Source organism: Anas platyrhynchos, chromosome 1, assembly GCF_047663525.1.
Source record: "Anas platyrhynchos isolate ZD024472 breed Pekin duck chromosome 1, IASCAAS_PekinDuck_T2T, whole genome shotgun sequence".
NCBI classification, from domain to species: domain Eukaryota; kingdom Metazoa; phylum Chordata; class Aves; order Anseriformes; family Anatidae; genus Anas; species Anas platyrhynchos.
This window is the reverse complement of record NC_092587.1, coordinates 125158044-125174616: the sequence shown is the minus strand read 5'-3', so window position 1 is coordinate 125174616 and position 16573 is coordinate 125158044. Positions and strand designations below refer to the sequence as shown.

The window sequence follows — 16573 nt, the reverse complement described above, 5'->3', positions numbered from 1 at the left end:
GCACCGCGGGAATGGAAGGTGGCAAATGTTACATTCATTTTTAAAAAAGGGCTTTCAGAGGCCATCCAGAGACCTGTGAGCTGGAAAGCCGGGCATACAAGATAGATGGAAATCAACTGTAAAGAAGAGCAGAACGTCTCGATATGCAGATGCATGTGGTACAAGAGGAACGAGCGCAGTCGGCAGAGCGAGAGGTCCGGTAGTGCCAACCCGTTGGTGTCAAGACTTGGGCAGCTTGGCACACTCATGAATGATCCAACTGCAAGGAGATGCAGAGCGAGCTCAGAAAACTGAAGGACAGGTTGATAAAGAGACATATGCAGTAAATACAAAGCGAGGGACATGAGGAACACCAGCCCTAGCCGTACGACGTCCATCAGGGGCTCTAAATTACCACGTCAGGAAGGAAACACCAGGGCCACCAGGCTGAAAAGTCCAGCTCACTGCTCAGAAGTTGACAACCAGGCAAAAAACAGAGCTTCAGGGACCACTTGTGCTGTACCTCAGACACAGGGGCAGCTCTGCGTGGGCAGAGGAGGATACAGAAAAATCAGAATATGGAAAAGACGGCACAGAAATGTGCAGTGGTTTCCAGAGGCAGGAGGCTGACTGCAGCAGTGCTCTGCTTCGTCACCTCTGCAGTGAAGGGATATGAGAGGTGCCATCAGCTTGTGAGCAGCGTGAACAGGCAAGCGTTGCTCTTTGTGTGTCCCGTAAGGAGAGAAAGGGGGCACCCACCAGTCTGTTGGGCTGTGGGTCTGACGCGAAGGAAAGGAAGCCCTTCTTTCACACAATGCAAAGTTGAGTTATGACACTCATTGTCACGGGATGCTTTGGAGGCCAGAAATATAAAAGGATTCCAAAAAGGGGTTAGCCAAATTCTTGCAGGCTTAACCCATCTGCAGCTGTTGAACACAATGACCCAGATGCCAGTCAAAAATTCCCTGAACCGCAGCTTGCTCACGGCCGGGCTGGTAAGGCCACGCAGGGATTGCGCTATGCTTGCCCTTTCCCTACGTGTCTGCTTCTGAAGCGAGCTGCCTGATTAGCTGTGCCTTTGGCCAGGGCCACTGACACTGATAATATGTTCTGCACGACATAAAACGTGCATTAAGAAACTAGAATGTATTACAAGAGACGATGAAGTCTGTTTACCTTACGTGAATGTCTCGCCTTCGGCAGGCGCTGATATCTGATGTCTTGGGAGAAAGGCACTTCTGTCCTCCGAATCTATCCACCGTGCCCCCTGGCAGCCCCTACCAAAGACCAACTCTCTTCTTGATCTCTCACAGATGCGCTGCGAAATCCATAAACCATGACACTGGATTACCTTTATCATTGATTTAGCTGTCACCACTAAAAGTAGTTAGCAACCATGAAATAAGCCAGCAACCGCACTTGAAGCAACGTTCTCCCGAGGCGCGTATTTTCCTTTTATTAGTCCTTAAATTAATTCTCCTTCGCTGCATGAAGCGTGCCTCCTTCTCACTTTGCGGGGTGAGGAAAACCAAAGTCCTGCCCACTTTCTCTCTCTCACACCATAATTTTGTACGAGCAACTGCTCTCCTTTCTGCTGCTCCTCAGCCGACACAGCCTGGGATGACACCAGGATGCCTCTAAGTCCCCTCCTCACCGAGGTGTGACTGCTGCTGGGGACACAGCCAGAAAGGTTTGGGACAAGCTGTGCTTCACCCAGCAAGGGACAGTCCCTCGCTCCCATGGCTGGGTCACGCTGGTAGCGAAGCGTTCAGCCTGCTGTTTTACACCCAACTTGCTCCATGCAAAAACAACCTGTGTTTTTCATTGCTACTGGCCCGGCACCTCCTGCCAGCTCCAAACACTTCCTTTAAACCAAACCAAACCAAACAAAAAACATGCAGGATTTGATCATCCACTTTTGGGGCTACGTTAAAGTTGCCAGCATCTGTCCTGCCTGGAAGGGAAAAAACACCCCGATCCCGGGCAGGAAAAGAAAGGAAAAGGCAGTAGGTGCTGCGCCGTGGTGTGAGAAACAAAGCCAAGAAAAACAGCACCTCAGGAGATATTGAAAACAAAACCAAACATGGTAAACAGGAGCAGAGGCAGATTTCAGAAGAAAGGCAGGAAGACAGTGACTAAAGCACCAGGAGTGGAACAGCGGACACGTGGAAGCTGAGCCCGGAGTGCCGTGGTTTCTTTGTCCTGATTTTCCCTGCCATGCTACAGAAATCACCGTGCAGCCGTGTTGAAAACACGACCCTAGAAAAAAAATATGTACGAGCCCTTGCTACCAGGGCAGGAGTCACGGCAAATGCAGAGAGCTCTTTCAGCTCAAGGTGACACGGACGGATTGCTCGTCCGGTAACGACTAAACCACGCTTGACCATTTTCACTCCATAGACCTCTCTCCCTGTCAGGTTTTATAACCCGATTACTACAGACTTGGGTTCGATTCAGACAGATTGCCGGGCAGTGAAAGGCTCAATATCCCATTATCAGATTTGTGAGCTGGCCATTCCTCTTCATTTAGTACGTAATAGAAAGTGTCAGCGATGTCCTGTGGGCTCAGGCTTCACAATGAGCCTTAACTACGCAAGGCGGACGTGCGCAGCTGGAGCTCGGGTGACACTGCAGAGAAAAAAACTCCACGGAATCAGGTGCAGGACAACGGTTTTAAAACATTTTTTATTTAAATATTAAATAAAACACATCGACTAATCATTTTGGTGTACATCTCTCATTTTAACATAAGAAATAAAATGATTGTTCAGTCATGATAAAAAATAAACTATACATCTTAATTAAACCAATCACGTAGTGTCTTTAAATACCCTATTGCATTGCAGTCTGCAGAACAGCACTGTCAAGATATCTACAAAAAAAAAAAAAAAAAAAAAACTTTTTAAAATGACCTCTTTCTGCTCCAGCAAGAATTCCAAAGAGGCTCTACAGCAATTGGAAAAGAAAAAAAAAAAAAAAACACTATGAAAGTAAAGTGCTTGTCATTGCTTAGGACAGGAAACAAAAGAATCTGTGGCCTTTGGATCCATGGCATTTAAACAGAACAAATATTGACGGGGAAATTCTGCGTTTTAAGTGTGTGTGCTACCCCTTACAAAACTGAAGGCAAGTTGCTGCTTTGTGACGAGCTGGCTTCTTCTCACCCCCCTTTCTCCAGCCACCTCCAGATAACATTTTGTTGTTGTTTGCTTTGTTTTTGTTTTTAAACCGCTGTAATTTAGCGTGAGACTTTGGTGTTTCCTCTGCTGCAAGGCACCACGCAGTCAGAAATGGAGCTCAAGCAGTTTTCCCTCCCTGTGAAGCTTCCAGACCACGTAGCAGCAGTGGCAAGCTGGAGGTGCAGCAATATAGACACACAGGTACTACACACAGATAAAGAGGTCGTTTATGGAGAGCCACAGACAGAGCCACAGGACATCTTTAGCCATTCCTACTCCCACCAAGTAACCTAGTCAATCTTTGGCTTTTTTCTTTGTTTTTTTCTTTTTTTTAAAAACAAACCAAAAACAAGACAAAAAAAAAAAAGGTATCTATATTATTTGCAAATGCGTAATACTGCAGGTTGCACGAAGCCAAGGTAACTTGAAGGCACCCTGTGTCACGCTCGGGAGATGGGTCCTCGGAGCATTCTGACCAAAACACGACTGCTTCCCGACCTACCAGCGCTAACTTCCAGCTGTTTGCTCACCTGCTCCCAAAGCTCGAACGCCCTGCCCTGCCCTGCCGTGGGGGCACGGCCTGCTCTCCCCCTTACACCTAAGCACATCTCCTGTTGACGCCAACAGAAGTCACACTCCGCCTCGGGAGGAGGGGTGGGGTTTCTACCAGAAACACAATATAAGCATCTTACAAAATATAAAAAATAACTAGTGTTATATAGTTTTCTGCTTCCTATTTATATACATATACAGCATTAAAAACCATACGAAAAAACACCTACCTAATCCAAAACCTCATTTTGCTAGTATGCCAAAAACAAACCAACCCAAAACGAACACCCAAAGATTGTGCTGTTTTACTCGCTTTTAATACAGTTTTGTTCAGAAATAGCTGTACTCCGTGAGAGTAGAATTCTGTTCTCGCCTATTCCTTTTGTCTTTGTCAGTATAGAATTATAACCTCAATATTGCACATTTCCCCAAGAGTCAGTTCTATTTGGACCCTGATAATGAAATGCATAAAAACATAATTAGCAGCGGAAATAACGATGTGCAGCGCTAAGGAATACCCCTCAGGCAACTTGGAGGCAATCTCTAGGAGGGCTTGTTAGAAGGAAAACCCTTCCGCCACCCCGCCAGCGATAGCGGTTCCCTCCTCGGTGCCTCTGCAGGAATATGAAAAAAACTTAGTGTTTATAAAAGGATTCCTAGTGATCATTTAGACCAACAAAATACAGGCGTGTGCATGCGTGTATACGTACGTATATACACAGCACCCCAAAAAGACATCCCTGCAGAAGACCAGACAGTACATAATTTGGATCCTGATACCAAGGGATACATTTGTCAAGAGATTACTTGCTTCTGTGCTAATTATAAGGTTGTTTGGTTGTTGTTGTGGTTGGTTTTTAAAGGTTTTCCAGCTGATACATCAAGCAGAAAGTTCACAGTTTTCATTTAAAGTATACATATCTGGGAGGTGCGGAATGGGGAGGTTGGTTCCTTTAGAATTAAAAGCGTTAACAGGAGGAGGGAAAAAAAAACAAATGGCAATGCTTCCATTTTTGTCTTCTACGAATGCATAAATGCTGCATGCCACTGGTTTTCTGTTTATTTTCTTTAAAAAGAGGTAATCATCTTCACAAACCCATAAGTGAATATTGTGAAAAAGGGAGGCTCTGGTCCCTTCTCTGAAAAGCCTCTCCCTGCTGTGTCACCACTACCGACAGCTGCTAATCTTGCATAACAGCGGAGCTGTATTGGTCTGACTTGAGTACAGTACCGAAGAGTTCTTCCCCGACCACATCCCTCCCTGTCCCCACAAATGCCCCACCCATCTTCCCCATCATTATTTTTCCTTTAAAAAAAAAAAAAAATTCAATTTCTATTCGTATTTGTTCAGTGCAAGAATAGTAGAAGCAAAAAGACATACATATTGCTTGGTTCAGTTCTAGAAAGTTGCTAGCTTTCTGAGCCAGCCAGCCTCTTCACATACTTCAAAATTTATTGCTTCTGAGTCACTCGTCCGCACGACATCAGCCAGCCACGGCCCTACACGTGCCACGGAGCAGCGGTGCAAGTTCTTTGCAAGAAAAAAAACCACCACAGCAGCGCCAGCTGCAGCAGCCGGAGCTCTCACTTGACCAGGACGAACTTCCCTAGCTGGTTGGAAGTCAGGTCCTCCATCTCACAGTCCCCGTGCTGCAAAGTGACGGCCTCGTAGCTCGGAGACTGCGCGGAGAAACTCTGCTGCTGGGAGAAGGTGGCGCCAGCGGGAGAGGCGCTGCTGCTGATGTAGAGGTGAGTGTCTAGGAGGTGAGCTGCTGAGGACACCGGCGACACGCTGACACCAAAGAAGTGAGGTTGGAGCAGCTGGCTGTTGCCACCGAAGGCCAGCTCAAAGGAGTTCTCTCTTTGTAGCTCGGACAAGAGAAGAGAATTGGATGTTTTGCAGGTACCTGCGCTATCCGAGGAGGGGAGGCCGCTGGTCGCAGGCGTCTGAGGCGTCTGGGGACAAGCTGGCTGGAGTAGCTGGTGATGCTGAAGCTGGAGCATTCTGAACAGAGGCCGAGGGGGGAAGAGGTTAGCTTGCATTGCTAGGATGGGCTCACGTTTTCCTTCCTCCTTTCCTGCCTCAACCCCCGACACCAACTTGCCCCTTTTTTGTTCTTCTCCATCAAACCTCTCCCTACCCAGCCAGTAAAACTAAAGCAAAATGCGCCAGGTCGCTGCATTTTCACTTGGCTTTTCCTCATGTCGGAGAGGGAGACCAGCACCAGAAAGCTATCTAGTCGCAGCGTGGCCAGCTAATAATAGATGTCCTAGAGACAACGTGTGCAGATAAACCGGAAGCACAATTTTCCATCTCGCTTCTCTGGGAATGAAGAGGTGCCACCGCACATGACATTTGAGGCCACTGGAACCGTGCCTCCTTTGTGGGCTGTAACTTTTCCAAATTACAAGGTCTCACTTCCTCGCCATGGGAAAATTACAGGAGGAGGCAGAGGAGGAAAGAAATCATTCCCAAAACTAACAAAGAAAAATACAGCTTGCAGTGGGGAGAAGTAATGTTTTCCCCCACGGTACCCAACTGCCTCTCAATCCAGCAACCTCCAAACGCTTGGCCATCGAGATTTTAGCCTGGAACTGCACGTCCTGCGTTACGCGTGCCAGCGCAGGAAGCCACAAAGGAAGCTAAGCAGTTTATCTGCTGCCACACAGCACGGCTGAGAGGAAAGGAATCCCCAGTGACTCAACTCCCCGGCCTCTTCTGCCCCTAACCAAAGCAACCCCCAGGAAAATAGTAAACCTCCTCCAGGCCGGCTTCTCACCTCTGCTGCTGTAGCACCTCTTCCAGGAGGCTTCTTCCCTCTCTGCTGCTCCCGCTGCTGCTGTACAGGCAGGTGCTCGGCTGCGTGTGTTGGAAAGGGCTCATGGCACTCCTTGCTGCCCGAGATGAGGAGGACTGACACACCTGCCGAGCAAAGCCTTTGATTTTATTCAAGCCGAGAAACCCTTTGGCTCGAGCGTTCTTCCGCAGCTGCTGCCTAAAAGCCTTCAAGCCTGTGGGACACGAGGAAAAGAAACGCACTTTAATCCTCCTTAGCATTTGCCTAGGAGCCTGCTTCACAGATCAGCCCTTCTGGGCAGCTGCCTTCATGTACGTGAGCACTGCACTACAAGAAACCGTGACTCTTGGGCTCACGGTCACAGCTCTGCCTGATGGCCAGAGCAGAACTGCCGCGACGGAACAGGGCCCGGGACAGCTGCACCCTCGTGCAGACGGACACATGCACAGCAAGGGACAAAGCTGCTAGCAAACACAAAGTGCAGTCCGTATTTTAGGAAGAGGGAGGAGCTTGCCGTCCCACCCACAGCAGCAGAAGTATCTTCATGGGCACGCTGAAGCAGCATGTGAGAGCCTCCCGTCTGAGAACCTTCCTCAGGGGGAACTGACCCTCCTCAAGGACCATGAACACGAGAAGCAGAATGCCTCAACACAACCCTAACACAGAGGGGCAACCCCCTGCGTGCCTCCCTCTCCCAGTGGCAGGGCAGACACCCCAGCAGCAAAGCGAGGGAGGAGTTACCTTGAGTTAATGAGGTATCAGATGCTCGCCTTCCTTCTTGGAAGCTGACGGGCAGGAGGGAAGCACCTCCCATGCAGCCCTGGGCCTGTAACACCGGGGCGTCAGACTGGGAAGCAAGGAAGGCTGATGTCATCCTGGCTGCGGCCGGGCTCCCCGTCATTACTTGACCTGCCAAGCAGCTGCTCAGGGCCACGGAGCTGTCATTTGAAGATGAAGTAAGGCAGCTGTCTGAACTCGTTCCCTCCGTGGGGCTCGCTGAGGAGGAAATGACTATACCTGCAGAGGGGAAGGAAGGACAAAAAAGCATTCCCAAGATGAGTGGAGGAAGGAACGAGCGTGACATCAGAGCGTTCTGCCCACCTACACTGGCACTAATTAGCAGCTGCGAGCCAGCGAGGTGTCCAGCAGCTCGTGCTGTCACAGCGCCTGATTCCAGCACGGGGCCAGAGACGTAAAAGCTGCCTGGCTCCTGCCCAGCCAGCAGGGCTCTGCCAGCACCTCGGGGCCTGCGGGGCTTCCTAGCACAACACTCCGACACGGGATTTTTGCTTTGTGAGCATTTCTGCTCGTTCAGCTCAAGGGGTTTGGACACGTGGCCAATACAGTTAGTGATGACCTTGTGTTTTTTGGTTTTTGGTTGTTTGTCTTCAAATTCAGTCGCACATGCGACCACACTCACCTACCCAAACAATGAAGCAAGCAGAGAAGGGTTATGTCCTGCTTGTGAGAACGCTTCCTCTAAAACGATCCGGGTAAAATTTAACAGTGCAGAGCCCCTTCCTGGAGGGCCACGCTTATTTAAGGAAAAGACGGACCTGAGGAGAGCCGACTACACCTCTTTTCTGGGCTTTCCTACCCCAGTCAAGGTAAAATCAGCACATGCTCCCCAAACATTTGGCTGCTGGGCTGCTCCTTCTGTCTTTTTCCTCTAGCTAAGGACAACCTTCACCTCTCCCAGACTTACTTACATGGAGGGGCATGCTGATAGAAATGAGTGGTGACTTCAGCCAGCGTGTGCCTCCGGCTGGTGTTGCTGGGGATGCGGATGGGGTGGTCATACGCCTTAATTTCGTCTTCCAGCTCCTTCTCTTGCCTTACTTCCTCGCTAATGGTGGTCTCCAGCAGGCTGTTGGGGGAGATGGAGCGGTTCCGAAAAAGCCCATTGAAGTTGGGATCCACAGGAAAGAACACAGGCTGCAAAACACAACAGTTCACAGACTGAAGGGCGTTTCAATTACTTCTGCACTACATTTTAATACTTCTCACAGCTCTGGGGCATGCCTCCCGTAGGTGTACTGTTTGAGAAGCTACTACAACGCCATGCCCAAGTGCAAAACAAAAGATTCAAGGCAGAGAACAACAGGCACAAACTGTTGTTTTGGAGCAACTGAACAATTAAAAAACAACAAGTTGCACACAGGGCAGCTGAGAACACCAACCTGTAATGGATTGTTCATGTCACAGTCCATTTCTCCCTGCAAGGATGGCTGAATCAGGCTCTGAGGTTGCTGGTAAAGCAGAGATGATCGCAGGGTTTCACTAGTGAGACTGTCCTGAGGCATCTGAAGGCAGAGAGAGATGCAGAGAAGCCATCACACACCGCAGTTCCATGTGATTCTTCAAACACTCAAGGCTCAAGGAATTTCAGAGACACCTTCTGTGCGAGCCTTCTCCACGCACTTTCTATCAAAATTAACAAAGCTGCTCTTTCAATGCCAACACAAACACAAAGTTCCTTCTCCTAACTCAGGCAATTAAACTGGAAGTACGGTTTGAAAAGGCACCAGGAGTATGCTTTAAAGGGGGGTGGGGGTGAGGAGAGGAAAAAGAACGTCAGAAAAAAACACAGACTGAATCACAGAGTACTTCTGAGGATCCTAGAGGGTGTGTAACAAAGAAAACGTAAATGATCCGTGCCTGAGAGGGCAGCCTAATCTTCTGGCTCATTACTGAGCTGCACCAGAGGCAAACTGCTCTCTGGATCACGACCCACAGGCCGTTAGTATTCCATCAGCATCCTGCTGACGAACAGTAGGCTGCACCCTATCAGAGGGCACAGATAGCAGAATCGCATCTCAGAAGCCTCAGAATTTCAGTCTTGTTTTTCCCATAGAAAGGGGGAGGAAAAGAGAGCCCACACATACGGCTTCCCAGGTAGGTAACACCCTTCCTCACCTCGCCACTGCTGATCTCGGAGCTCCTCGGCCTTTGCTGACGGCCACTCGCTGAACGACTCGACAGCTGGCTGCTTCGATACTCCTTGAGGCGCTCCAAGAGCAGGTAATAAATTGCAGCAAAGTGGTTGTAGCTGCTGTTTTGTAGAGACTAGAAGACATCAAAGGAACCTTTGAGTAACAGGTAACTCGAGATACAAGCAGCCACAACTCATCGTTAAGGCTTCAAAACACTATTCATAAAAATAGTTAAAATTCAGAAGGGCAGTGTGAATTATAATACACTGTGACACTGGATCAAGGCCGGTCACTGAGCAACACACACGACTGCACCACTGGCATGCTGGTAGCCACCGAAAATATATTGAAGGGACAAGCGCTTCTCACCTCCACAGTTCTCTGCCTGTCGATGCCAAGTGTCTGCATGATCCCGAGGACCTGTTCATTGTAGTCACCCAGGTTGGAGTTGTAGTTTTGCATGGAGAAGGACAGAGACTGCTGCTGCTGAAGAGACGGGTCAGCTTGCATCCACTTGTGCTGCTTTATTTGGGAAATAGTTATTCGTTTTGTTGGGTCCACGACCAACATCCGTCGGATTAGCGTTTCACAGTCTGGATGACAAAGATAAACTCATGAGCAAGGGGTAAAAATGACAGTCCAGCCCCAGGTCATCACTAAGAAACTTTCCCACCACCAGTGTTTGTCATCTCTGAAAATGGGATTTAAGAGATTTTTGAGCAGCTGATGCATGGTGTGACTACTAAATATTCAGACCAGCACAGGAAAGGCCAACATACATTTCATAAAAGCAACGTGTCACCACAGGAAATGAAGCTGTACTGGCTAGCAGCAGCTTTCAGGTGGCTTTCCACCTTGCAGTAGGGCTAATTGTGAGCGGACGCAGGTTTAAATCTACTTGAAGCAGGTCAGAATTCAGTACAGGACTACTGTACAACTACTGTATGTACTCAGATACAACTTCCTGGTCCTTGCCTACTGCTAATTTGTTTATAACCAGAGAATCAAAGCCATTCATGGCTAAAACTGATAAAAGTCACACTTCAAAAGATATTATTCACTTGAAGAGAGAGGCACATTCACTTGTTTCTGCATCCAAATCAGGGACAGGTGATAATACGCCTCAGTTCCTTTTTCTCACCAGCCTGTTGGAGCGCAAGCGTTCAAGAAACAGCGCTAAGCCTCACTATTTCTGCTCCCCTTGGCAGCAAAGCCACACTGAAAAGTTCCCCTTCTGCATGGTTTGAGTATCTTAAAACTACACCCATGTCAACACTGCAGGCTCATTAAAAGTCTGTTTTCTCTCTTTTCTAAGCAATTATTTCTTCAGCTAGGGTTTCAATTATTTTTGCAATCCACAGAGATACTCTGAGAAAGAAAACGACAGCGTTTTAGACGCATCATGGAGTAGGTATCAGAAAAGAAAGCATGTGCAACCAGACCCTGAACTGAAGTCCTACCCTACAGAAATTACTGGAGACATAAAGACAAGGGGATTTCCAGCTGCAAAACCAGTCCCATCCATCACTGTCCCAAGAAGGAACAGGACAACTATTCCTTTACTCGCAGCCCCTTTTCTAACATTAGGGATCTGAATAAAAAGCACCTTCGGACATGAAGTACGGGATGCGGAACCGCCCCTCCAGCACTCTTTGCCTCAGAGTTGGTAAGTTGGGTCCATCAAAAGGCAGAGAACCACAGACAAGGACGTACAGCACCACCCCAAGGCTCTGTCAACAGAAAACAGCACAGCACGTGAGTGATTCCAGCAGAAGCAATGGTTTTAAAAGCCCACAGCCCCTAAGAAACTGTGAAATGCAAATTCTAAGAAATTTCAAGCTCACCCATATATCAAGGTGAGGGCCTTCATATTCCTTGCCTTCAAACACTTCTGGAGCTGCATAGGGCGGGCTTCCACACCAAGTGGAGAGGGGTTCTCCTGACTTGTAGAAGTTTCCAAAGCCGAAGTCTGGAAGGAAGGTGAAAGTCTGGGGTAAGACATTGCTCAACCACATATGAACATTTCAGAAGTAGCTGGAAAAGGAGGGAAAGAAGCAGATGTATTGCTTTGTTCTCCGTGTATCAAACTGAGATACTCTTTTTTTTTTGTCCAAAAGATATGTACAAAGAAACATCAGTATATTTTCAGTTACCATAAGTACATTTATTGGATCATGCTAGGGAGACTCAGTTTGACTACATGCTTAACGCTGTTTATAGAGTAAGCCTGCATTTCATATTACCTGCTAACTTGATATTCATGTTAGCATCTAGCAGAAGGTTCTCTGTTTTGAGATCTCTGTGCACGATGTGGTGGCTGTGACAATATTCCACCGCCGAAAGAATCTGCCAGAACTTCTTCCGTGCTTCACTTTCACTCAAGTGCCCGTTGGAGGTCAGATGATCTGCAAGACCAAAAAAGATGTACAAAATTTAGAAGCACCTGGAGGAAGCTTTTTGCAATATTCCATGTGCTGTACTTGCTTTTTGACAGCTGACAACACCAAGCCTGGATTTGTAGCCAAAACATATATTACACAGGACTGACAGCAACAAAGCCACAACTTCTAAATCTAAAGACTTACCAAACATTTCTCCATTCTTTGCAAACTCGGTTACAATGTAAAGCATATCCTTTGTCTCCATAACCTGTCGAGACACAAGAAAGGACATGCTTAAAGAAATGCAGACCTCTGTAGTTTCTTTCATTTCTCTAAATGTATTCTCAGACGTATCGGTTCAATTATCTATTTGCTGCAGCAGCTGGCAGTAAAGACATCTAATTTTGCACCACAACGATCTCTCCTAGCAAACTGGTAATGAAAAAGATAACAATTCATTGTTCATGCCTACGATGTACAACAGCTTCCCGTGCCATTGTTCTTCTCACCATTACTGTGTCACCTCATCTCCATAGGATAACTGGTGAGCATTTCCATACTTCTGTACACTTCCCTGAATTCCTTTATTTGGTTAAAATACGCATGTAAAATTTTATAATTCACTGGACGTATTTTGAGGATTCAAAGACACTTAAAGTCATCTTTATTTCATGGCTAGCAGGTACTCAGATCACAAGAGATACCCAGAACTTGGAAAATCAGGAAGTCATTCATATCAGACACCCCACTCCCATTGAGCGTTGGCTGGGGACGTGGCAAGCCTCCCATGCAAGAGGAGATAGGTAGCTGCTTGTGTAACTGCACTGCCTGAGGCACATCAACAGCTGTCAATATATTGCTCAACGCTCACCTATCAATCTTGTGTCAACTTCCTCTGACACTTGTTATTTTACACGTCTTCAGAGGGAAAAAACAAACAAACAATGCTGAGTGTTTTCAAATCCATATTCAATTACTATGCCACATCCTTTCAATGTTGCCTTTCAGGTTTAAAAACAAAACAAAACAAACAAAAAAAAAAGAAACAAAACAAAACAAAAAAAATTCCCTAGAATTGGACACAAAAGGAACAGGTATTTTGTTTTGGAAGCAGGAGGCTCACAACAGGTTAACAATCAAACAAGCGCCGATACGACTTCAAAGGCTGCAGTTTCCAGCCTCCTAAAAGTAACTTTTTTTCGAAGTCTCTCGTCCTCCCCTCACTACAAGTACACACAGACACAAAACGAAAATAAACAAACAAGGAGCAAAGGAAGAGAGGTTCCCAGTTTAAAAAAAATGAAGGAAAGTGTTCTGGGAAAGTTGCCAGCTGGATGAAATTAAGACGCCGTGCTGAAACTAAAACAATGATGAAATAATACAAGAACACACACCCTACGTCGGCATGTCATCTAATTCCATCCCTGCTTCTCAGTCTCCACCAAACAGGTAAAGCATCGATTCCAACAACAAAGAAAAGAAAACTGCTGAAAAGAAATTACGGCGCACTACCAACGTCACTTGCTCAATCAAGTGAAGTGGTTCAACTAGATGGAATTTAACCTGCTTTTCTAAAAGCTTCAAAATAGTATTTAGTATTTTCACCCACATCATTCCACTGAAATGAAATCAACAGGACTGTTAGAATGTTTCGGTATATCCTACACTGCCCTATGGGCAACAATGACGTCAGATGTTAACGCAGGATCATTTTTGTTATGATGTTTAATACTATAAATATCAGGCACTTCGTGTGTGTCAAGGTCTTTAAAAGTAATGCCTTGCCTAAGCACCTGCCTTACTGGCTTTTCAGCCTTACACGTTAATTAACTTTTTTTTTTTTTAAGCTAACAAACCCAACGGTAAGATCGCAACTGGTCATAGTGTGTGCTACTGCACATGGCATTTCAGACCTGCTGCTTCCCTTCTTTTGCTATTCCTCCCCCCTGCCCTTCTGGACAGGTCCAGACGGACTGGGATACCTCATCTTCTTCTCCCATCCACACGGCACTATTTAAGATGATTAAGAGGAACTCACACCAAACGCTAATTAGATCAAACGTTTAGAATTTGCAAAGCAGTCCTTGCTCACTAGACAGCTGTGATCCTGTTTTCTGCACAACACATTAATTTGTTCCGACTGTTAAAAAAACAAACAGTGCAGAAACTGAACGAAATTAAATCAAAATTCATATTGTGAAACTCTACAAGTGGAAGGATATTTTAAATTAATTTTTAAAACTAAGCAAACTGGAGTGGAATAACCAAAAAGGTCATTTTCAGACATATTTTAAGATATCAACATTTCTAGGCTTTTTTTTTTTTTTTTGCTGGTGATTTTAAAGCCCTTCCACTTACAGCAAGCCCAACTTTTGCGCCTGCGACTCTGCTGTCCTGAAAGAGTTTAAGTCGTCCTCTTATCAAAAGCATTTTAAGAAGTTCTGACCTTCTGCACTGGAAAAGCAGAGGAGTTAGGGCGGCAAGTTAACTGTAGAAGTTCAGATAGTTTGTTTCAGATCAAGAAACGGATTCCAGTCTGTTTTAATTGTTTTGTTTTAATCAATTTGCCAAAAAGCTGTCTAACGTACTGGAATTTTGTTCAAAGAATGATGAATGACTTTTTAGGAAAAAAAAAAACAAAAACAAAAAAACAAACAACAACAACAGTTTTTGAAGAACGTGCTTTAAATAAACTATTTCAATTTGTGTTTTCTCCGCAAATATTTGACATGAAATCATGTGCGAGACACGCGTATGTCATTCGCATGCCGTGCTTCAAAGCCGACCTCTTACCTGGTATAGCTTGATAATGTGGGGATGATTCAAAAGCTTCATTATCTGAACTTCTCTATAAATCTTCTCCAGATTGCTTGGGTCTAACCTTGTTTTGTCTATTATTTTTATTGCAACCTGCAGATTAAAGAATTAAGAAAATAAAACAACTCCAGGCATTAAAAAATAGGTATTCCTAGAAAAAACAAACAAACTAACAAAAAAACACAACAGAGCACCACACGAAAAACCACACACAAACTCACAAAATCCATGTAAAGTTGCCTCTAAAGTACGGTCCTGACAAACCTGATTTTTCTGAACTGCTCTGGATTCACGACAGAGTGTTTTCTTTTTTTTCTTTTCTACCTCAAAGGATTACATGTAAGGTAGTGAGCAGAACCGCAGAAACTAGCACTGGGCAGGATTCGGTAAATCTTTTAATCCACCCCATGCTAGCGAAAAACTGCGTTCTGTAACAGGCTGTTTCCTACTCGAGCGAGCGGTGTGACTTTGACATGCAGCACACATGGAGCTACAGCTGCATGCCCATTAGGAAACGCTCTCGGTGAACACTCCAAGTTTTTTGTTCTCCAAATGTTCGCGTTGAATGAAAGAATCAAACCTGCCTGCGGAGTTCTGGCGCTCCTCAGCCTGTTGGGCTCTGGGAGCAGCAGGAGGGATGTGGGGAAGGCGATAGCTGTAGTTGGTGATGTTAATTTCGAGGCGTTCTCGCTTTAGTTTTACACCAACTCCGTGCAAGGCTGTTGGTACTGAGGTGAGCCAGCACGGAGCTTGCAGCCGGGCTTTCCATCTGATTTTGTGGATTTTTTTTGGTCAAGAAAGCCCCGTCCGGGCTCCCCACGAGCCGCACTCACCTGCGTCTTGGTCACCCTGTGCCGGGCCAGCTTCACCACGGCGAAGTTGCCTTTCCCCAGCGTCCTCTCGATGTCGTAGAAGCCGACTCGCAGCGGCCGCTGCTGGGCTGGCTTGGCGGCGGGCAGGGCGGCGTACTCCGACATGATCACCATGGCTCAGGCGGCCGGCGGCCGAAGGCACCGCCGACGGTCAGGACGGCAGCAGCATGGGCGCCGCGCCGCGCCCCTCACACGGCTGACAGAGGCAGAGAGGAGGCAGCGGCGGTAGCGGCGGGGTTCTCCTCACAGCCGCGACCGTTGGTGCGCGGCCGTTGGCGGGCGGCCGTTGCCGCGCCCGTACCTGGCGCGCGCTCCCCGCGGCTCTGCCGCCGCGCGCCTGGGGTGTGAGGCAGGGCAGGCAGCGCGCATGCGCGGCGGCGCAGGGAGGGGAGGGGGGGGGCATCCCGCGTGCTCCCTCCTCTCCTCCCCCCGCCCCTCCCTTCCCCTCCTCTCCTCCTCCCCCCCCCCCCCCCCCCGCCCACCGGCCCGGAGCCGCGCCGGGCCCCATTGACGTCACGTTTGACGTCAGCGCCACGCGCGGCCCGGCGCGGGGCTGGAGGGGAGCGGGGCCGGCGCGGCGTTGCCAGGCAACGGGCGGCGCTGACGCGCGCGCTGATGGAGCCGTCGCCATGGAGACGGGGGGGCGGTGACGTCAGGGAGGGGGGGGTCTCCGGGCCCGCCCCGCCCCGCCGCTGTCACGTGACGCCCGCCATCTCGCGGCGGGGTCGCCCCCTGCCGGCGCGCGGCCGTTGGGCGCCGTTAAGCGCCCGTTAACGGCCCCCCCGGTCCTGCCTTCTGCTGGCACCTGCTGAGGTGGCTGAGGGGGGGGATCTCGCCTTCTTCGGCACCCTCAGGTTGATTGGGGGTCCCGAATGTGCCCGGGGGGCTCCTCACGAGGCTCGTTGCCCGAAGTCAAGTGGCAGAGCTTCCATAAAGCGCAGTCTTCACACAAAATACACTCTTCGCACGGACTTAACTCTTCACACAAACTTCACTCTTCACACCAAATTCAGTCTTCACACCAAGTTCACTCTTCACACAGTGACCGCAGTTTGCGCGCTC

General features: G+C 47.9%; 1 protein-coding gene across 1 annotated transcript; it reads right to left on the bottom strand.

Moving 5' to 3' along the window:
* Positions 1-2645: 2645 nt before the first annotated feature.
* On the bottom strand, positions 2646-15768 carry SIK1 (salt inducible kinase 1). The gene is made up of 13 exons (XM_005026639.6): positions 15473-15768; positions 14616-14732; positions 12027-12090; positions 11685-11846; positions 11286-11410; positions 11048-11171; positions 9811-10034; positions 9425-9574; positions 8689-8811; positions 8218-8443; positions 7250-7525; positions 6491-6722; positions 2646-5715 (listed from the first exon to the last, which is right to left on the bottom strand). The coding sequence occupies exons 1-13, from the start codon at positions 15623-15625 to the stop codon at positions 5295-5297; spliced, it is 2397 nt and encodes a 798-aa protein (XP_005026696.5). The 5' UTR covers positions 15626-15768; the 3' UTR covers positions 2646-5294.
* Between the last annotated feature and the right edge of the window lie 805 nt (positions 15769-16573).